The sequence below is a fragment of the Solanum dulcamara genome, chromosome 9 (assembly GCF_947179165.1).
Source record: "Solanum dulcamara chromosome 9, daSolDulc1.2, whole genome shotgun sequence".
Classification (NCBI taxonomy): domain Eukaryota; kingdom Viridiplantae; phylum Streptophyta; class Magnoliopsida; order Solanales; family Solanaceae; genus Solanum; species Solanum dulcamara.
The window spans coordinates 5,161,427-5,177,527 of record NC_077245.1 but is presented as its reverse complement, the minus strand read 5'-3'; the positions used below and the strand labels follow the sequence as shown (position 1 = coordinate 5,177,527).

Sequence of the window (16,101 nt, the reverse complement as noted above, 5' to 3'; positions counted from 1 at the left end):
TTCAGTAAATTAAATAACTAAACAAATAGACTAGCTATGTCGACACAATTTATTCTATAATTATTGTGGTTTACTTTTTCTTTGTCAAAGGTCTTTTAAAAAATAAAAAAACAATGAGTTTATAATTTTTTAAAATTATTGTGGTGTACTTTTTCTATGTCAAAGGCTTTTTTTTTTTTCAAAAAAAAAAAAAAACTTTTGTCAAAGGATTTGTCGTTACAATAGTTAGGGTTTTGTTTTCTGTTGTGAGAAGGAAAGCTAAAGATGTAAATGGTCATAAACAGATACAAAGAAAAAAAAAGATCTAAGTAGAAGTGTACATGGATCGGATTGGTTCGAATTTTTTACAAATCAAACTAAATCATTTGTGTCGGGTTATTAAATCTATAAACCAAACCAAACCAATAAAAGTCGGATTTTTCGATATCAATTTTTCTCGGGTTTTTCGAGTTTTTTCGGGTTTCTCAGGTTTTTCATAGTATCTAATAAAAAGCACAGAATAGTGCTTCTTAAAAAAAGTTCTAGTACAAAATATCAACATATAAGATGGAGGCAAAACACTAAAATTTTAACTTTATAAGATGAGCTTTTTTTAATATTATTTAGATGGGCTTCTCAAGTCCAAATCTAAATGTAAGAAAGAAAACAAAAATTATGAAAAAAATTTAAAAAATATTTTTAAATTATATTTTAATAAATATTTTTATGTATAACATAATTTAAAAGTAGTATATCTATAATCGGGTCGATTTGGGTTCGGTTTGACTTTTTTTAGTTAAAACCAAACCAACCCTATAATGGTCGGATTTTTTTTCCAAACACCAAACCAAGTCAAACCAAATCACTATCAATTTTGTGTGGTTTATCGATTTGCCCTGTACAGCCCTACCCCTAAGCAATGTAGCTTGTTCAAACTTCAAATATCAGAAGTTAGGTCATACAAATTCAATATTTTCAACGCCTTTAGCCAAAATTGATGTAATAAGCTAATCACTTGTTTAATCTCAATTGAAGGTAGAAAGGATAAATGATGTCATTATAAAGAAATCAAGACGTACAAAACATGTTTGAATATTGGCGAGCGAGAAAAAAAAAATAGCGGATAAACCCATTTAAGTCATCAACCTACTTGCAACATAGTATATGAGGAAGTTATCAATTTTAGAAACCTAAAAAACCATTTATGATGAAGAGAAGCCACCATAATAAGCTATTAAAGGTTTCCTTTGAATTAGTTCGAGCAGCTACATATATATTATACTATTGAGGTTTTTTAATCCTAATGGTAATGATACTGCTGTCGAGAAAACAGAAGAGAATGATACGACGTAAGAAAAAAAAAATACAATTCAATATCTTTGGGGATTTAGTTTCCAAAATAGTTTTTTTATTTTTAAATAGAGTATACAAATCGCCAACAAATATATATATATATATATATATATATATATATATATATATATATTATACTTAAGTATAATATACATATGTATACATAATCAGTATAATGATTTTGTTTATTTGGGTCATATTGATAAATAAATAAATATAGCTAAATATTGGCAAGCCCCCCCTCCCCCTCGCCAACCCCCCCCCCGCACCCCCCCCCCCCCCCCCCCCCCCAAAAAAAAAAAAAGAAGAGGTTTTGGACTCATCTTTTCCCTTCTTCATGGCCCATCTTATTTTTCTGGACTTGCGTCATAAAACGATAGTGGCCCATATAGGAATAAAAAGAGGAAGAATTGCACAGATGGCCAATTTGAGGACCACTATTTAATTCATAGTCGAGTTTATAATCTGTTTGTAACTTTAGCCAGTTTAGAATCAGCTATAGATTTAGACGATTGAAATTGAAAAATCTGCATCGTTATGAAGTTTGGCATATGACTTAGGCAAGCAGAATTGAAATATTCTTATCTTTAAGTCTGGCTTGGCATATATATCTGAACTTTAATAATTTATTCGTTTCATTTCACTCATGATACATCATCCATTTTGTTTGTACCTCATCCATTTTATCCAAATTATAAAAGAAAACTACAGGAGTCTATAACACAATTCTGTCCAGTGTACTTTCATGACATGCTATAGTCTTGGGTGTCTTCCATTGATTGTATAAATATTGAGAGCGAAAAATGCATTCCATATGTTGGTACCCGGCATAGCAATCAGTGTCATGAAATCTCTGCTTAGCCATGCTTTTGAAGGAGGAGAAGACTTGTTTGACGTTCGAAAATTGAATGTAGCTTAATAGCATGATGAAAAATTCCTACATTAAAAGGTTCCAACTTGGATGCATGTTTTCTTTTTCTTTTGGAAGAGTACAACAGAAAAATTCTGATACAAATTGTGCAATCTCTCTTTCGTGTCAGTCATGGCATTCAGATGAGTTGATAACTATGCATAAGTAGTATATGACAGTGACACCCATGACAGAGGGTGAACTGATAAGACTAAGTAAAAAGAAAAAGATTAACAAATTACTAGGCTAACAAGCTTCCGAAGAAAGATTGCATATGAACTGATTAGAGAAACAAGTATGGGCAGAATATTGAAGACGAAATCTCCAACCTAGCCAAAGAGCCATAGACCGATTAGCATTCAGTATAACTGAACACACTGAAACGAAAAGACTCAGCGCCCGAATGTGGAAGATCAATGTTTATTGCGATAATATCTCCATCTTGTAATCCCCTTCCCCATTACCATTATCACTCCTCGATGTACAATAAAAAAAAGGTTAATCACCGCCACCAGGACAAGGGCTTAGCTGTTTTTCGATGCAGATTTTTAGCACGCTACAAGTAGTAATGCTAATGGCCAAATATCATTTATCTGGACATATTGTTCCCACTACAATGCACCAGGTGATCCACCGGCCAGACACAATATCTACACATATGGGCCACAGCAAATGGATAGCGCGGAACAGTAATACAATGTTTGATTTTGATAAAGAGAGAGAATAAAAGAGGAGCAAAAACTATAACAACGACAGATATTGGTCTTAATTCATCGAGAACATATCAGTTAGAATAGCTAATTCAACTGAAAGCACCTAAGAAGCGCTTATTTCAATCCACACACTAACGCCAGAATTGGCAATGGTTTTTATAAAAATGAGATATATCCTCACCAAATACAAAATGTCACTCCGATACAATTTCAATCTTAATGAAGCTCTGTCCAGATCCTTTCCTAATTGAAGATCAGGTTGAGTTCACAAGTACAAACAATGGCTTATCTCCTAAGCGGTCCCGGCCCTGAAAAACAAACGTAAACAGAAGATTTTTAACGATGGGGGGAGAATCAGAAGGCAATAGTATAACATATTGGAACAGGAATAACATAAGCTGGGGCAGAAAACCATATCGACCACCTCTTAGTAGACAGGAAAGAAAATAATTTGGGAGAGAAGATTTAGCTGAGATCAAAGATTAATAGAGGACAAACACTCACAAGCCCATCAGACTGTTTACAATATTGTGCTCCGAAAACCAAGCAATGGAGTGAAAACCAAGAAATATTAGCTGATTACATCAAACAATAGAAATGCTGGCATACCTTCAATTCGGGCAACTCAATGACACATGCACACTCGACCACCTCAACTCCAACACGCTCTGTGAAGAACAAGCAAGATAAACAAATTTAAGAAATTGAAACTCCAATGTTACAACTCACACAAGGTCCTGTCCACAAAGTTCCAAAAGATTTGAGTCATGTTTTCAAATAGTTGGAATCAAAAGACGTGGTCAAGAATCTAAAATAAATAAAAGGTTTCTCTCCCGTGGTTATCTAACTGATAGCTTATGATCTCACTCATCTTTTGTCTGAAGTCAGGAAAGACAGGTTAAGTAGAATATAGAAGACTGGATAACAGCAAATGGGCTTTTCAACCAACTAGGATATCTTTCAGATAAGTAGAACAGAATATAGGTATAGTACCAAGAAGCCTCATCGCAGCAGTTAGGGTCCCTCCAGTAGCAATAAGATCATCTACCACAAGTGCACGTTCACCGGCTTGCACGGCACCTACATGCATCTCCATCTTGTCTGTTCCATACTCCAAAGAATACTCCTCTGAAATAACCTCCCCTGAGAAAATCAGAAAAGCAGCAGAGTGAAACCTTGTGCAGTGCAATGCCAAAAGAACTAACATTCACAAATTATCTCATTGATTTTCATCATGAATCATGGAGGTGAGGCAATAAACAACGGAATGATCAGTTCTCACTTTTGACCTTCATACAAGCAAGCACATAGTAGTCATATAAGACCCAGTGATTTTATTCACTGACCAGGAAATGGATCTAATCAATTAGTCTAGTCAAGAGTCTCAGCCTGATCTTAAAAGTTTGAAACTGACAGAGTATTCACCATTATTAAGTTGCATCCCAGTTCAAAGCTTATCTTGTGCTCTTATTGTTCCTCACAAGTACAATTAACATTACTAAGTTAAAAACATGACGATGATGATAGAACTACCTAAGAAACCGAACGCTGGACTGGACAGGAAAAGCAAGATGTAAACTAAGAATTTCCCCAGTTGGAAACTAACAATGAGTATATAAACATGCACAAAATGCACCTAGTGCACAGTGATTTACTTTGAACTGGATACTGGATTCACTTGTTACTCTTTATATTTATCTTAGCCATGAAGTTTCAATTTTTTCCATGGAATTCAGCTACATCGCATGAGACCCTGTTTTAAGCTTGCTCGAATGTTCTCCGTTTCTTTTTCTTTTTTCTTTTGATACTAGATAAGCGTGTATCGATGTTCCTAGATGTGATTACATTTTCTTCCTCCACTGCTCCCACATGCTCGAGCAACAATCAAACACATGCAAGAAAAATACAACTCCCAATGAAATGGAAAAGCAGAAAAATAGTGATAAAGCTTACCAGGTAACTTCTTGGGTTTCCTCATAGGGACAAATTTTGCTCCAATAGCCAATGCAATGGGAGGACCAAAGATAAAACCTCTTGCTTCAATACCTGAAGTACACCATCAGCACATGCTCAAAGTTAATTTTCCAGAACAAATGCTGGGCTTAACATCATCTATGAGAGCAATATTTAGAGTCAAACATCCTAAAAAGGAGCGTCAACAGGAAATGGCAAAACCCTAGCCTTGGTTACCAGGAACTCACGAGTGTTAATGAGTCACTTTTCTTGGGATGGGGTAGGGGTGGGGGATCTTTTTTAAATAAATAAATAAAACACAGAAAAGCAACAACATTCTGCTGCGTGTGTACGATACTAATACACAATATAAAACCTCTCAACTTCCAATGAATTTGGGATCTAGAACTTGGGAGTGGTATCTCATTCATAACAAAAAAGCGAAACCTAAGAGGGAAGGTGAGTGTTGTTTTCTTTCATATTTCTTAAACCTAATGATAATTAACAAAATTGAGCTTTATATTTCCTTCTCTGATACTTTTTACCAGCTATACTTGGGAACTCAAATATGCTATAATCTCTCCACCGATGGAAGCATGGGTCCACAATTGGAAATACATGTTATTTTGTTTTATTTTATTTAACTCCTTGTGGGCAGAAGGAGAAGAGTATTCTCTGTGGAAATGTGAGAATATGTCATAAAAATAAACTCATCCATATTTACCAACATGGTCTAGCTTGATCCAATTTTGCTGTGTTAGAAATAAAATTCCAACGCGTCTGCACATTTTAAATTTATGGCGCATATCTCAGTCATGCATCACAATCCCTATTCCAAATTGAAGTCTACTATTCTTTGGTGCATGTTGTTTCGTGAAGAAACTTTACACAGTTTAACATGTTCATCTATAAAATTCGAGAATAAGTACTTGAGCATCTAAACTTGACCATGTAAAATGCTTGAGGTTCACCCATATCCATCAAATTACATTTGCATTTTTCATTTGCAACTGAAGTCAAATGTTGGAGAGTTGAAGAGGTTGGTTTCTCTTGGTCAGTGTTACTAGCGGAGACAGTGTCCCCAAATCCCATAAAGCAAACAAAACCTCCAAAATGGAGTTCTCCAGCCACATTATTTTGTATATCAAGTCATCATGCTTGTCTTGAGTACTTATATGAGGTGTTCAACTAAACACTTGACTTTGCAGTTCTGTAATTCACAAAATTAGGTGTGATAATTTTGATGAAGTGTTGGTCACAAGAAAATGAAGCCTTTTCCCCTTTATTAAAAATAATAAAAGCTTACAAATCTGCAGCTTGTAGTATCATGTTGAGTTATATAGTTGCCCACATTGTCTAAGTGCTTACAAAAGGGTTGTAGTTATCTAGGGCTATTCAGTTGAGTTAGATGCTTAAAGTATCATAAATCAAACTCTAGAAAGCAACATTTTTCTTTTCTAGAAGTTCTTGGCTAAATTTTAAAACAAAATTAGAGACTTTAGGGGTCGTTTGGTAGGATGCATTAAAAAAAAGGCCAAACCCATCGGTTGCCCCCTAAAGTTGGCACCAACTTTCACTTAGACACCTAAACTAGGAGATGTTCATTTTAGACACCTTATGTAAGGGTCGAATGTGTCATTTTGACACTTTTTTGACAATCACCGAAATATATTAAGTGTGTGTAATGAACTCGCCTGACGTGTCAAAAACAGCGAATTAAATAAAGACACGTGGCATATACATATATATCAAAAATAATTATCAAATAATGACTTATGACCAATAATTTGATGACACGTGGCATTTTAAAATCCAAATAATAATTTTTTAAAAAATAAAAATTAACAACTATTAACCCACCCACCCCGCCGTCATCTTCTCCAACCCCACCCACCCCAACCGCAACCCCTCCCCCACCCCGCCGCCTTCTTCTCCTGTTCTGTTTCTCTCTCAATTTTCTCTCTTCCAAACTATAATGAAACACAGCAAGCATAACAAACACTGCGTTTTGGGGCACTTGAATCTCCTCAACTTTGGCAGCAATGGAAAGACAAGCAACAGCCACAACCCGACTCATCCATGGATTATCCTTCTCAAAACAAACTCCAGATATAAATCTATCAAAATAATTCACAGCTAACACAGCAGTCAAAGCATTGAAATCATAGAAGTCAATGACAGTCAACATCGATTCCACAGACTCTTTTCTTACCCCCAATAAAAACTCATCTAAAACTAAACTAGTACAATAAAAAAGATTCTCTTTTTCCTTTGATAACAGAGTTTTAACATCCCTCTAAAGATGAAATTGAAGTAACAAAAATTCTACTCGAAAATCTAGTGAGAGGAAATCAATTTTGTTCGTTAATTTGGGGTTCTAAGAAAAGAAGATCTAATCAATTTTCTTCAACTCTTCAACTTCTCTTCAAGAAAGTTCGAAATCGATGAACATGAAATTCAACCCAAAATTAAAACTGAAGTTACTAGCCCTGTTACTCCTCTTTCTTTTTCTCCAAGTGAATCTGATGAAAAAGTTTTCCCATGAATTCACAATCCTTAAGGAATTGGTGAATGATTTTAGTTTTAAAATTGTTGATTGGTTTTGCACACAAAAATGGAGCTAAATAATCAAAACAAAACGAAGAAGAAGAAGAACAAATGAAGAGGAAGAACAAAAAAAAATATTTTTTAAGAAAAAACGCTTTTCACGCGCCTTACATAGGTGGAAAACACGCAGTTGCCAGCTGTCAAAAAAGTATCAAAATGACACATTCGACCCTTACATAAGGTGTCTAAAATGAACATCTCATGTTTAGGTGTCTAAGTGAAAGTTGGTGCCAACTTTAGGAGGCACCGATGGGTTTGGCCTAAAAAAAAATATTACATGCATTAGCTTAGTGTACTACTAATACTTTGTTTGGTACTCTTTTTCAGCCTATGTATAACTAATCCCCACCATTACTGATGCACCATATTCAGTATTATTCTTATACACTCTACCAATCGACCGTGTTTTCTTTTTAAACTACACATAATGCTGATGGATAGAGAGCCTGGCAACCTAAAAGATCAGCTGGTGTAGTATTTATAGCATAACTCCTAGATCGTGAAATCTCAGCTTCTAAAGCTTGAATTTTTTTATACTTTAAAGTACTAACTTCAAAAAGGAACAGTTCAGCATTACAAATACAGAATCAAAATTTTAAAAAATTCCCATATCATACTTCTTAACAGATAAATTTTAAAAGAAAACACAGAACATTTAAGGGGGGGGGGGGGGGGGAAACAAAGAAATGACCTGCAACGACCCTGATATTTTTGTCCTTGTATCTCTCAACAAACAAATCAATAGTGTCCTTAAACGCCTTAGGATCAAGAAGCAAAGTCGTTATATCCTGAAACATAATTCCTGCAAAATACTCACTTCGTTAACACAAACCCCCCCCAAAAAAACAGTTCTACTGCTACAAGTATCAGAATCGTTCGAAGAAGAAGAAGAAGTCAGTACCGGGTTTAGGAAAGTCGGGTATGACTCGAATAGCAGAAGAAATTCCAGCGATACGATTGTCTTTAAGAATCGGATCATGAGTCGCCATATCTGCTGAGCTTACTGGATCTCGGATCCGGATCGTTTTCAACTCGGGTTCTTCACCTGCTCCGGTTCCCGTTCCGGCTCCGGCAGCTATTTTTGACACAGAGATAGGTAAAAAAAGCCGAGTATTTCTAGTGGGAGGCGTGGTTAGGGTGGTGGTGGTGGTTGGTGATTTTATTTGGACCAAATTGCCCCTGTGATAATATCTGTTTGTAACTTTTTCTGAGACGAAATTGGCCCTGGTGAATTTGAGAGCAATATTTTGGGTCAGTGACTCCATAGTGTTGTAGGGTTTTTTCTTTCTTTTTTATTGCAAAAGAGTGTTTAAATTACGGTATGTTTGGTGGGAACTGGGAACTGGGAACTGATAAATAAAGGGTAGTTTCGTCACTTTGTGATCGGATGGTGCAATACAATAAAACAAAAAAATAAATCTATACAATCAGATTATTCAGAAAATATATTGCATCTATTTTTATATTATATAATAAATATCATCCTATTTTATCAAATTAAATTATATTGATAATGTAAAAGATTTTATACTATCACTATATTTACTTGAATCTTTCAACATTAGCATCTTAAGTTGATATTGTCGGTATTCCGGAAATGAAATCTTTTTAAAAGTGCTACATATTTGTGAGAAGTTGAAAAAGTACTTGTAAAGAATTGCAATTTGTGTTTAGTTAATTAATTTGAAAAATATTGTTGTCAATGTTTTAAAAAATATATATATATGGAGAAAAACTATTCATTTTCAACTTTTGAAAAATAACTTAGGCTTAATTTTCCCTAAAAAATTTGGTCAAACAACTAAATTTTCTAAAATAAATACTTTATAAAGAGAAATAAGCATTTTTAACCTTAAAAAAATTGGCCAAACAAGTTAAATGGATTGATTTGTTTAGGCTTTTTTAACTGGTGACATCATCTTTTATATTATAACATCTTTATCAATTTATTATCTTTTTTGTGAGCATTATTGAACGTCTTAACTAAATAACAATAAAAACTTTCTATGAAGTGATTTTTTAAAATTGTAAACTATCAAAATTACAGATTTTCACATGTAAATAAGAACTCTTGAAATTAGAGATTTGGATGGAAATAATCAAAATCTAAGATTATGTTGATTTGTGTTTGTAATTGGTTATAAAGGAACAATTCTTTTTACCAAAATTGTCATGTGCCCAAAAATACTTTTTATCATTCTTTTTGCTATTCTATTTATTGTACACAACATGTTTCGCGACTTAAATTCAGATGACATAATCTAAGTAGCTTCAATGCTAAAAGCAACACAAAAAAGTCAAATATTAATAGAAAAGCTAAAGGAGTTGTGTTAGGTGGACAACTTGATAGTTTTAGAATTCATAAATAAGCGATTGAGGTTGAAAATTTATGTCAGAATTTAAATATTTTTATTTAAATTAAGATTTTTTGTGAAGATTAAACATCGGATATTTTTACCTAAATTTTAGTATAACTTGCCAAGGCTAACTTTAGTTTGTTTTTTTATACATACCGTGGCTTTGTAACTTGTTAGACCTATTTCATTCATATTTGACTAAAATTGTGAATTTGACAAGGTCAAATTTTGAACATTTTTTACTAAAGTTATCACCATGACAAGACTTGAAATATATAATGACTTATCAATATCAATTTTTAAAATATTTTCCCACTAAAGTTACAGTTACGATCTTGGGAAGGTCAACTTAATTCATTCTTGACAAAATTGTAAAATGGGCTCTAAGAGCATCTCCAACCCTAACATCAAATTTTACACTAAATTTGGTGCTAATACCAAATTTGATGTAAATCAACTCCAACCTACTGCACCAAATTTTACACTTAAAAAAATCTTTTTCTCTCTTTTCATTATTATATTATTATTTTATTTATTATTTATTATTTCATTTATATTTTCTTATTTCACAAAAACAAAATTCTTTCTAAAAAACATTCACTGTATATAATTTTAATATTGTTTCAAATTATAGTCATTTAAAATAAAATTGTTTTATATCATAATTTTATAAATAATATAAATTGCTAGCAAATATTACATATTATACATAATAATGGATAAAACAAATAAAAGTAAAATCATTAACGAAATATAATTAAGTTGTCGTTGTAATTTTTGTAAATTATTATGTGTTGTTGTACTCTTTAAAACTATTATGTACTTTATATTTCAATTTTGATGTATGTCAATTGCTAGTTTGTTGAATGTTTATTATTTTCGATAATTCGAAAGTACATTGTATTATTTATCCACCAATTTATATTTTTGCATATTTGATTTTTGTCAAGATTTTGTACTTATATCCAATTCAAATTTATAGTAGAATTAACATAAATTTAATTTCAAAAAAAATCAAATAAAGGAAAATAATATATAATAAATTAAATTTTTAATCTAAAATTAATATTATAAAAATATTACGTAAAACTAATAAAATGTTTTAATTAAAACATATCAATTTATATAACATTTAATTAAAAGTATTGTATAATAAAAAAATAATAAAGGATAATTAGTGTGATGAATAGTGTAGCATCAAATTTGGAGCTGCACTATTCACACACCAAATTTGGTGCAAAATTTGATAGTAATTGAAGTAACTTTGCATCAAATTTTACATTAAATATAACATTTGACGTAAAATTTGGCATGGGTTGGACAGGCCTAAAGGGCTTTTCCTAAGATAGATCTGGGCCATTATTTATTTGACAAATTTGAGAAGAGCAGACCCAATATTGTGTATAGATTTTTTAACATCTACTTTCCGCTTTTTTGAATGTATGATTGATTAATTTAAAGTTATTTTGCGTTTAAAATAAGCCCCAAAAAATATTTGAACTTGTTTGTCTTAACTTATCTAAAACAAATTATAAGTTGCTTTCGGCTTATAAGTTATTTTAGATAAGTTAAACCAAAAATATGCTCTTACAATATATTTAATTTTTAAAAATTATTTTAAATTTTATCAGATTTGGTAAATTTCAGACCATCTATGCTGCTTCTTTTTTTCTCCTCAGACTTGGCGTCAACTTCAAATCGTGGTGGAGTTATTGAGATCCTCTGACCAACATGAGTTGTGGTGGGTGGTTGAAATCTCTCTGCCCTTAATTAGAAGTCTCGAGCTTGAGTACTTGAGAATGAAATAAATTATGTTGAAACATCGCCTCAAAAATAAATCTTGCATTGTGCAAATTCAAATTTAATCATGTCCCAATACGTAAAAAAAAAAATAGTGTCTATCAAGCGCCATTATACCCTCTTTGTATTCTCTCTAATGAACTGTAAGATATATTTTAAAGTTCAATGAATACTGTTTTCGAAAATAATTTCTTCTTTTATAAACTCGTGCAATATCACCAATTTTCATTAAAAATGGAATAAACGTGTTTCATGGAATGCATCTTTTGATTTCAGGATCAGATTCAACTAATATATTAATTCTCGAAAATGAACGAGTTTCTCGTTGAATTATGCCACGTGTCGCAACTATAAAAAGACCCCTTAGGTGAATATTATTAAAGGAGGAAATTTAGCAAATAACCATGATAATAAACTCAATTAGACTTCATAGCTATAGTTTAAGCTGTCTCTTTTGTATAATTCGCGGGTTTATAAAACTCATGGATAATTGAACTATTTTTGTATAAACTCGAAATAACGAATTTACACAAACATCTGAATTTTAAACGGTTATACAAATTATATTATATAAAATTACATTATACAATAGTTATACAAATTTTGAATTATATTATACAAACTCGAACCGTAATTAACGCTAAACATTTATGACAAATTGTAAATTAACTGAACTATATTTATATTAACTAATTAACCAGAATATATTTGTTTATTCGCGTAAGTTTCCTATAATTAATATTCTAGAATTGTAGACTATATGTTTCTTCATTTTTCCCATCCTTTTTTATATCTTTTTAGCATCTTGACTTTTTATTTAAGAGACAAATTTGAATATTGCTATATGATTTGAAAATAAATTATTGATTTCAAGTACTCTATCTGTATAATTATTGATTTCAAGAATAATTTCTTCAACTCAGATTCAGTAAAATAATATTTGATTATTCATGAAATTTATTCTTGATTATTAGTTTTATCAATTATTGATTATTTTGTGGTAAGGTACATGTATATTGAGTAAGCAATGACTTTAGTCTTCAGCCGACCCTGATCTTGTATGATGCAATATGTTGACTTTAATTATGATCTTACTAGTCTATATTTAGAAAATATCAAAAAGAAAAAAATGAGTTTTAATTCTTCTTGTACTTTCTTTATTGTGCACAATATATATTTCTTCCAAAACTTTGTTCCAACTCCAGCCAAGCTTGAGTCGACTGTTTAATGTTTGATTTCGTGTGCAACTAATAACCAATTCAAAATTCATTATGGATATTATTCGAGAATTAATATACATATATAAAAAGTAAAATCTTGACCAATATGTTAGTAATCTGTATTGTAAAACGTTGAGACAGTAACAACAATTTCTGAAAATAAAAGACAGAAATTGGAAAGAAACTGAAAATAAGAACAGTATCTGAAAAATTATGTAAGAACAAAAATCGAGGTCACTGAATGCACAGTGTGTCCTTAAGAAAATTATCCCCCTCAGCATACCCAAGGTTTTTGGAATCTTTCCTTCCATGATAGAACGATTTACTCACCAAAAATAGCAGTACAGCAAATTAAGGTGACTGCGAACCACTCGAAGGCAGTATATCACACGTTTTTTTTCCAGAAGTGCAGAAAAGAAGAAGAAGAAGATGATTGTCAGAAATTTTTTGTAAGGAACAATTCTGAGGATCAACAGAAATATATAGCATGTTTGCAACTTTTCAGAAAAGGTTGCAACCTTTCGGAAAATTCTGCCTGTTGGGAAAAGGTTTGCAACTTTTCAGATAAAGTTGCAACCTTTCGGAAGAAAATATTTTAAATTAATCCGAAAAAGAAAGAAACGGGTTGGGTCACGGTTCAGGATTTTCAATTAATTAATTGAGTAAATAATAATTAATTACAATTAAAGAAAATTTGGTCCAAAAAGATTATCAATCAAATTATTTGACCAAAGCCAAGTGATGACGCCGACGATGCAAGGGGAGACCCTTTTCTTGACCCTTTAGCAACATGAATGAGTGCTTCTACTTTTAAGTAGAAGACCTTTTCTTTTCACCACCTATATGGACAAATGCTTATTTCATAAAACAAAAGGGAACAACTTATTTTTCTCATATTTCTCATTCAACCTATCAATTAAACCCAACACTATATACAATATAGATAATTTTTCAATTAAGAGTGTTCAACCGAACATTCTTACACTAACATGGTTTTGCCACTATGCCTAGTGGAACACAGGAACGGAGCCACCTTATAATAAGGGAGAAAATTTATTTTATTTATGCATAATTAAAATAATTTTTTATGCATATATATGAGATGTCGAACACCCTTCAATTAATTCATATATATATTTTTTTAGATTTTAAACCCCCATTATTAAATATTTTGACTCCGCCATCAATGGAATGCTATTAGAAAAATTAGAATATGAGAAAACAAAATGTACTATTTGGCTATATAAAACGATTAGCTTACTTACCAATTACCAATTAGTGATAAGCGGCACTCTAGAAGTTTCTGTTACTAGTAATATATTGGTGTGGAATTTTGGATGTTTCCACGTTGCCTTCTTGGTACCTTAAAATATAGAGTGAAATTTCGATCCTCTTCTGGAAAATTCAACTGTTGAACAGTACACGTACGGCTACTGGTCAACTACCCAACTATTAGGGCGGTGAAGTTGTGATCAACTAGTAGTACAATTTTTTGTTTCACCTAAGAGAGGATTGAAATAGTGATTTAAAATTTATAAAATAATTTTAAGTTATACAAATAATATTTTGTATACATATTATAATTAAAAAAAATATTAAATTTCCGTGAACACGTCCTTAGAATGTTGTATATATCTACCCTTTAATAGATGAATCAATGAGCATTTATCATTCCTCTTTAATAAAAACTTACGTTATTTATATATGATTAAAATTAATAATTAATATATATATATATATATATATATATATATATATAAATAGATGTTAGTATCAATTTCGACTAGTCGGTATGCTAGCTCTTGGATCTTCTTTTACTTAAGAGCACTTAGAAAAAAAAATTAGAGGTTGTTTGGTTGGAATTAAGTTATCCTGAATTATTTCAAAATAAATTATTTCACTATGTATATGAGATAACTTATTTCATCATTAAGGTATAAATAGTGAGATAATTAAATTCACAATTATCTAATACCTCAAATCAAACACAAAATAAAATAAATACTTGTTTCTTTGCACGAGCTCTAGTTCAGTTTGAGGTTCCCAAGAACGATTTTATATTTGCCCTCACTTTATAGTATCTTTTTACGAAGCAATCAATTAAGGAGTATATTTTATTTTCAGCATGTTTCAGTTTAAAAGATTAAGGTAAAAAATTTATGAGAACTTATTTCGACCTAATAGTTAGTTGCCTTTTCTCTTTTTTCCTTCTCTTGGGATATTTAAACAAACAAACAAAAAACTAAAATTAGAGTTAGGCATATTGCATTAAATGCCACGAGCCCACGACCATATGTATATATACAAATGAGGTTAGCTGGACTGCTTAACAAAAGATGAATGTAATCATGATGTGTCGATAACCTAATTGAATCGATCTATAGTAGCATAAGCATAATTTAGGAGGGACAATTGGCGGGTTGAAAATAAATTTAAAAAAATAGAAAAATTATTTGACTTGTCCATATTTAACACAAAATAATAGGTTAATCGATATCTATCTTATTCATGGTTTCAACTTTCAAGAATAATCAAGTGAGAAGACATGTTAAAAGTTAAAACCCAAAATATAAGCTTTTAGCTCCCAAAAATCAAGGACTAATTAAAAATAATAAGCAAACAAATCAAAAATTGAATGAGTATCACTGAACCATATTATCCATCTGGATATCTATTTTTAGAGGATATTTCCATATTTTATATTTTTTAGACTATTAGTTATATGGATCCAATTGGATGATCACTTGCCTTTTTAAAACTACTTTATCAGCCCCAGCATGATCCAACATTATTTTATTTAAAATTTAGACAACGAAATTTGGTAAAATCTACTTTTACTATGGACGAAAGATACAAGGGGTTGTTTGATAAGGGAGATGAGAAATACAAACTTATCCCTCGGATTGGAATATTTCATTAGATTAGTTACCTCACTATATATATGAGATAAATTATCTCCTCATTATAATATAAATGATGGAATAAATAATTTCGGGATTAACTAATATCCCTAATCAAACACAAATAAAATAATTATGTATTACATTTTGAGATTATTATCCTTTATCCTTCGTACCAAACATTCCCTAAGAGATTTTCAATAAAAAAAATTAGTACTCATTTTCTAAAAAAAAAAATGTAAGCTAACTAAAGTTAGGAGGTCAGTGTAAATTCATAATATCCCGATTCGTTGAACATTATGTTAACAA

At 31.4% G+C, this 16,101-nt stretch overlaps 1 protein-coding gene across 1 annotated transcript; it reads right to left on the bottom strand.

Annotated features, from left to right (window-relative positions):
* Positions 1-2,984: 2,984 nt before the first annotated feature.
* On the bottom strand, positions 2,985-8,806 carry LOC129902098 (adenine phosphoribosyltransferase 1-like). Its single transcript, XM_055977140.1, has 6 exons — positions 8,417-8,806; positions 8,207-8,317; positions 4,909-5,001; positions 3,949-4,098; positions 3,565-3,623; positions 2,985-3,263 (listed from the first exon to the last, which is right to left on the bottom strand). The coding sequence occupies exons 1-6, from the start codon at positions 8,778-8,780 to the stop codon at positions 3,210-3,212; spliced, it is 831 nt and encodes a 276-aa protein (XP_055833115.1). The 5' UTR covers positions 8,781-8,806; the 3' UTR covers positions 2,985-3,209.
* Between the last annotated feature and the right edge of the window lie 7,295 nt (positions 8,807-16,101).

Coding starts and splice junctions, on each gene's coding strand:
- LOC129902098 (XM_055977140.1), bottom strand. CDS start 8,780: ATGGAGTCACTGACCCAAAATATTGCTCTCAAATTCACCAGGGCCAAT. Junction 5,002..8,206: donor AAATATCAGGGTCGTTGCAG/GTCATTTCTTTG, acceptor GGTGTACTTCAG/GTATTGAAGCAAGAGGTTTT. Junction 3,264..3,564: donor TTGAGTTGCCCGAATTGAAG/GTATGCCAGCAT, acceptor TTTGTTTTTCAG/GGCCGGGACCGCTTAGGAGA.